Source organism: Rhagoletis pomonella, unplaced genomic scaffold (assembly GCF_013731165.1).
Source record: "Rhagoletis pomonella isolate Grant_MI unplaced genomic scaffold, Rhpom_1.0 Rhpom_scaffold_00006, whole genome shotgun sequence".
NCBI lineage: Eukaryota > Metazoa > Arthropoda > Insecta > Diptera > Tephritidae > Rhagoletis > Rhagoletis pomonella.
In genome coordinates this window covers 77426306-77433162 of record NW_023458560.1, presented here as the reverse complement: position 1 = coordinate 77433162, position 6857 = coordinate 77426306, and the positions used below count along the sequence as shown (strand labels likewise).

The 6857-nt window shown below is 37.8% G+C and overlaps 2 protein-coding genes across 4 annotated transcripts in view; one reads left to right on the top strand and one right to left on the bottom strand.

The window, feature by feature from the left end:
• LOC118741352 (protein phosphatase 1 regulatory subunit 14B-like) overlaps positions 1-6857 on the bottom strand; it is a 251722-nt gene that overhangs the window by 188832 nt on the left and 56033 nt on the right. The gene's annotated exons all lie outside the window — the stretch shown is intronic.
• On the top strand, positions 960-3998 carry LOC118741351 (ubiquitin-conjugating enzyme E2 E1). Its single transcript, XM_036473293.1, has 4 exons — positions 960-1147; positions 1849-2589; positions 3050-3134; positions 3200-3998. Exons 2-4 carry the CDS (start codon positions 1965-1967, stop codon positions 3210-3212), a joined length of 723 nt encoding a protein of 240 aa, XP_036329186.1. The 5' UTR covers positions 960-1147; positions 1849-1964; the 3' UTR covers positions 3213-3998.

Sequence of the window (6857 nt, the reverse complement as noted above, 5' to 3'; positions counted from 1 at the left end):
GCTTCACAAATGAACGATAACTACCGGTTAACCACAATTCTAGCTGTGAGCTGTCTTGCAGGGATGCTTGTCAACGCTTTGCGCCACTATCAAACAGACCGCTTGTCAAGCGGTCAACACGAGCCGACAACAAGTACGTGTGACACGACGATCTCCGATTGCCTCGGTTGCTGGGGTAACCAACAACGGATGCTTGAAATCGCCGACGAGCTTTAAGAGCGAAATACACAACACAAGCGAATTGACAAACCAAGCCAAATATTCCTTTGCTTCAATCTTGCTTGGACGAGTCATGTTTGCATGGTGTGTGGCAAAATGGGAAAAGTAGGTTTAAATCTTGGGTTTGAAGTATGTTTGTCAAGCCGGTTGCGTGGTGTATTTCGCTCTATATGGAACTGTACGATAGCTTGAAAGTACTCTCTACGATAATCACTTCACTTTTCCTCCAAATCAATACGAAACTTCGAACTTTGGTTGTTTTAAATGTTTTCGAAAATTAAAACGGCAACACTGCTGGCTGCGCTGTCAATTTTCGCAATAAAATGAATATGCAAGCAATTGCCGGCTAACTGGCATATTATAGTTTTCTCTTTCAAGCTCACGTGTTTCGAAGGGAGTTCGTTGGCTTGCAAAAATCTGCAGCCAACAACAACTCCGACAATCTCAAACAACAAAAGCGAAGGCGAGAAACAGTTTTTGATAATTGAGAAAAGGAAGAGGAAGGTCTGTAAAAACGAATAAGTAGAGAAGCTGAAGAAAAGAAAAATCAAATTGCCTGCCTGATTGCTGTCTGTCTTACTTTCGTTTGTTGGAAGAATTTAAGACTTTTTGTGGTTATTTCGTATAACTTCGCAATAAGAGAAAATTTAAGGAATTCTGTAATACGGAGCTTATATAAAAAGTGAAATTTGTTGGAGAACAACGGTCGCGAGTCGCAGTGATTCTTTGTGAAGGCAAGTACCCAGTGGCGATATGGAAATTTTCACTAGAAGGTGCATAGTAAGGAATGCATACATTGATATGTACAGAAAGATACGAATGTAAATGCTGCGGGCGGGGGTAAGCTATGCTTCACTATTTGTACGAAGTGGAAATGAGTAGCCGCTTTGAAGGATGTGTTTAGCAGGAAATGCGTAAGGTTAAAAAGGTACGAATGGATCAGAGTTGTTCAAATCCATTCAAGAGTATTTAAAAATTTGTTGGCTGTGCCAGCTTTGTTCAATGCTTCGCACGATCATATTGCGCTGCATTTTGGTGCTGTTGGCGTCCGCCACCAATGTACACTATGAATACAGCATGGACTAGGGGAGTTTTACATGACTGCTCAATTCGCCAACGCCGTTCGTAATTGATTTTTCTTGATTTCGAAAAAGGTGGCTTTGAATTCTTTGTAGCCGATGACATGATAGTACATTTGTTTTATAACAGCAATTCGTCATCCATCCACTCACTGAACTCTGCTGCTTCTTTCTTTTCTTCGTTTCATTATTGAATTCCCAAAATGGCCGCTAAATCTACTAGCGCTGGCATAAGCAGCAATGTGTAGGGTGGACTGAATGGGCAATGCCCCTAAAGCGGATACCACCTGATGAAAAGGAGTACGTTTTTGTAGCGATTTTGATTTTTAAAATGTGTTCGTTTAATTTACACTAGCGATACACTAAACATTAAGGCAGTAAAAAGCGGATTTTTGTCCTTAACCTTCTGCGTTTTCAATTACCTTCAATTATAAAACGGGCTTCAAGGTCAAAATTTGGGAGGATACAATGCAATGGAAATTTATATGTATATAATTAGAACTATTTTATTTTTGATCAATTTATGTCTCCATTACATATATTTTAATAGGTCACTCGCCTAGCGCCACCTATTTAACTGCGATAAGTCAAGTTGAACTCGCCCAGTGCACGCGCAAGTTAACATCAGGTTACCATCGACGTAATATCTAAGCTTCCGCCTAGAGAATGTCATCAACTTCGACGGCCAGTGGCAGCGAAGCAGGCAGTGGCAGTTCAACCGCCACCGCACCGAATCCAAACAACAGCATGAACGCTAGCAGCGGTCGCGGCCGCAACAGCAACTCTGCTGGTGCTAACTCTAATAATTCAGGTGCCGGTAGCTCTAATTCCAATTCTAACAATTCGGTAAATGCTGTTGCATCAGCTGCTGCAGGTGCCGGCACTGCAGGTGAAGAGACTCGTAAAGATCCAAAACCAAATCCAAAAATCTCCAAAGCATTGGGTACCTCAGCTAAGCGCATACAAAAGGAATTGGCCGAAATAACACTTGATCCACCACCAAATTGCAGTGCTGGCCCTAAAGGTGATAATCTGTATGAATGGGTCTCTACAATATTGGGACCACCTGGCTCAGTGTACGAGGGAGGTGTCTTCTTTTTAGATATACATTTTTCACCGGAGTATCCCTTCAAACCGCCAAAGGTTACATTTCGTACGCGTATCTATCACTGCAATATAAATAGTCAGGGTGTAATTTGCTTGGATATTCTCAAGGATAATTGGTCACCAGCGTTGACCATTTCAAAAGTGTTGCTGTCAATTTGTTCCCTGCTAACTGATTGCAATCCTGGTAAGTTGAAATTTTGCATGTATTAATTATAGTATGGTTTAAAACTTAAATATCCCATTAAGAAATGAAAGTATGTATACTATGTAATCGTAAGTTGAATAGCTAAAACTGCATATTAGTTATGAGTAGATTTTAAATACTATGTAATCATTGACATGCTAAAGGGGGACTATGCTATAATGAAATTAGAAAAAAGTATGTAATGAAAAAAACCAAGCACTATTAAGAAGTTCAGCCTGGAGCACATTTTTAAGCACTTTAATTGCACCTTTGCGTAGCGCTATTTATAAACGCACCCTATTTTAGGCTAAAACAATATTAAAGTTCATAATTTATTTACCAAAAATTGTTTAACTAAATCGAAATCTATACCATATCGTAAATTTATTGACATTCTACTTCATATTGATTATACATACATTGGTTTACTAACTATCATTGTTTCTTTTTTACTTTTTAGCGGACCCTCTGGTGGGCAGCATCGCCACTCAATATTTGCAAAATCGTGAGGAACACGATAGAATCGCACGACTTTGGACAAAAAGGTTTGCCCATAACCGGGCAACAAATGTTCTTTGTAAATTTAATTTAAAAACCTGATTTTTTACAGATATGCAACATGATTTCCTAATCTTGTAAGTCCCGTCATTAAAATAAAACTATGTAACATCAGCAGCAACACAAGTAATAAAACAAAAACTGAAAAACATTTGAAACGAATAATTGCAAACATCATCCTGCAAGAGAATGATAATGGTAAAAATTATAATTTTAAAAGGAAATTATCTCTCCTAACTATGTATAACACTATATAATATATATTAGTAATTAATTATAAAAAATAATACCTTATATAACAAAACACAAAAAACATATGTAATAATTAAGCGATGTTGAGTAGGAGCAAGGGACTAGAAGCTTACATGTCATTGGCTTTTCTTATTATGATCTATTTTGTTTTTTATAAAAAACCAGACAAAGTAAGCATGACACTGGCATATTTAAAGAAATGGAAAATCGCTGTATGTATTTAGAAAATAGAACTACGTATAATTTGTGTTTTCTTTTTGTAATGAGATAAAAAAATTAAGCTAACAAACATGCAAACATACATACAAAACTTATTGCAAACTTACTAAATAAGTAATAAACCAAACCGCTGATGGTATATCAAGATAGAAACAAAACTATACAAGACGAACTGCATACAAACAGTTATTGAAACAAAATTGCAAAAAAAAAATATTCAACACAAAAAAAAATATTAAGATAACGTAAGAGCTGATAAATCTGTTTGATTAAATGTATTCTAGCTACGGAACTGAGAAGCAGGCGACAAGTTCTTGTCTTTAAATTGTAAACATAATTGTGAGCCTCAAATAAAAACTACGATAAAAATACAAAACTAAGTAGCTTTTATACTATTTTCAAGGATTACTATTATCTGTGGTCATAAGCAATAACCGCTTAAGTCGAAAAACCTGAATTCGAGAAAAAACGTTTTAAACATTTGGATTGTAATGTTAGCATTATGGGGAAACCAAAATATTCTTGCCTATAACTTTTTAAGTAGCCTAGCTGGCGAGATGGGGATTTCACACACGCATAGAATAGAGGTTGAAGATTACGATAGCATATACAACTCCATTCTTTCTTAAGTCGACTTAGGCGGTTATTGCTTGTGACCACAGTTACATACATACATGTAGTTACATGCATTTAAAATTAATTAAAAATAATGGTTTTTGGAACGAAGCGAAAATCATTCCAAAATACATGATTTCACCAAAACCAGCACCAACAATTTATTTCTAATTAACAAATAGGATGATGCCTGGTGTGTTTAGGAAAGTGTTTGCAAAGGCTCTACTTGACAATACTCCGAATGCAAGTCTATATGCATTTAACTGCCTTTCATAGATCAATCAACCGCCTTTATCTAAGGATGTAGCAAACTGGAGTCTGTTAAATTACGGAAACGGTTGGACTCGTGCCGTGTGTGATCTATTCCCTCTAGCCAGGGTTTACGCTCTCTAAGGATATAGAAAAAATAGGTACATAGGTCGTTAGTCAATCGACATAAACGGAGCAACCACTCTACGCTCTAACAGGACATCCTTAGCTCGTCTCTTCTAAAGCCGACGAAAGGGTAAAACATCAATTATCTGCGCTGTCACCTGTTGTCGGTCGAATTCCGCTACACTAAGAGCAAACCTCGTACGAATAAATAGGGGTCGTCCAAGGCTTTAAAGAAAATTTTTGGCGAAACAAGAGTGTTTGGTCGGAGATTAATCAAATTCAGTACATACAAAGAACTGTTTAGCGCGGTGTTGCCTATGGTTCGACGTCGTCGAAAGAGTACATTTCCTGGACTCACCGTCAGTTCGATTTGGTGGCAATGATTCAGGGTCAAGCAAGGCTTGATCCGGCGGCGGCATAAGTCACTTCACACCTCTTGTGCTTAAATGACCGGTTACTTGCATCTGAACGCGACGGTTATTCGTTCAACTTCATCAAATAAAAGTTAGAAGGTTTTGTCGTTACCCTGCAGGAAATCGAATTTGTTTGAACGTAATTTATAAACTACTTTATTCTCAATGATAACTAATTGAAATTCTCCCTATTTTACCTGCAACGAACTCATTTATTTAACATGGCGATGTCCTAGGAAGCAGTCAATTGGCTTTCCCTGCATGTATTTTCAACTACTTTCAAATGAATTTGGCTTAAACAACTTCAATGTCAGTATGTTTCGTTTGAATACGCTTTCGTTCTGCAATTCCCAGATGCTTTTTCATAACTAAGAAAAACCGAAATTAAAAAATTAAAATTAAATGAGATTTGAAGATGGATATTCTTGGCTGCGACTAATAGTAGCTAACATCTTTGCACGCTCAGCTACAGCCAGACATGTAAATGTGCTTTCAAATGTTCAGTGAGAATTTTGTGCAAGCAGCAAGTAATTTCAACTACTTTAAATTTGGTTTACACAACTTCAAAGTAAATATGGTTCTTTTGAATATGCTTGCGTTCTGGACTTCACAGATGCTTTTTCATACTTCCAAGACACAAATTGTTTTTTTGAGCAAAACGAGTATACAAATTCGAAACATTTACTCATTTGCATTTGTTTTAAAGTAGTCTTTCAATTAGTTGATTTAAAAAAATAACTTGTTTCCGTCAGTGTAGTTTATGACGATAGAACGAGTCCCAGAAGCATTCGGTTATAAGTAGCCGATCATTTAAGCACAAGAGGTACGGAGTGACTCATGCTACTTTCAAAAAAAAAAACACAGCTCACTTGGTTTAAGACATTTCGCTGACCTAAACAGTTAGATCGCCGAAACAACAGCATCATGTTGAACACGTACCTGAACAGTGGAGTGGGCAACTTGCCAGGACGTCGCACTCCGGAAATCGACAGCATGCCTTCTGATGTAGCCTGAACACCAGCTTCACAGCAAGACCCAAATGCTTAATCATCCTCGGTGAATCCTAAACCGAATAATAAATTTAATAATGGAGGAACTGAAAATAAATAAAACAACATAACATTAAAAAACTATAGGGCTATTCAGGATCTCGCGCAAATGCTCTTGGATTTGCATATTCGTTGCATTTATAAATTCCCAACAATAAAATGCACACGGTTGCCATTGCAGCAAGCAAATGCAATTCCAACTGCAAATCCAAGACCATTTCCACAACATCCTGAACAGCGCTTATATATTTCATGATGAATGGTATTTAACAAAGATAATGGTTGCGTTCCAGATGCTTCACGATATTCACGATTTGCAGGAACAGCTGTTTTCTCCATTAATAGACCTTATGGAAGGTGGTCACCTGGAACGAGGCATCTGGAACGCAACTAATACCTTGAAAAAGTTTGCAAGAAGTTAATCTCGTTGACTTTAGAAGCTTGAGTTGGGCACTTAGTTCGGCAAGTTTGATACCCAATGAATATGCAGCATGTGGAGATTTTCTCCAACCACCTCTTGACATGTCAGCTCGATCCCATTCAGCCGACACCCCTCTCCATTTGGTCCGACCCTATCGAAACAGCTTGAAAACGATTGATAGACAAACCGACCTAGGCTTAGTACTGCCGCTACAAAAACAACTAGAGCATTCAGCTATTCTTAAAAACATCGACTTCATGCCGGAAGAAATGGATCGGAACGTTCCGAGACTTGCCCCGAAAGAATCACTCCCTACATATATACCTCTAAGAGCTGAATGGGAGATTGGCAGCCTCTGGAATAGAG

Coding starts and splice junctions, on each gene's coding strand:
- LOC118741351 (XM_036473293.1), top strand. CDS start 1,965: ATGTCATCAACTTCGACGGCCAGTGGCAGCGAAGCAGGCAGTGGCAGT. Junction 2,590..3,049: donor GCTAACTGATTGCAATCCTG/GTAAGTTGAAAT, acceptor TTTACTTTTTAG/CGGACCCTCTGGTGGGCAGC.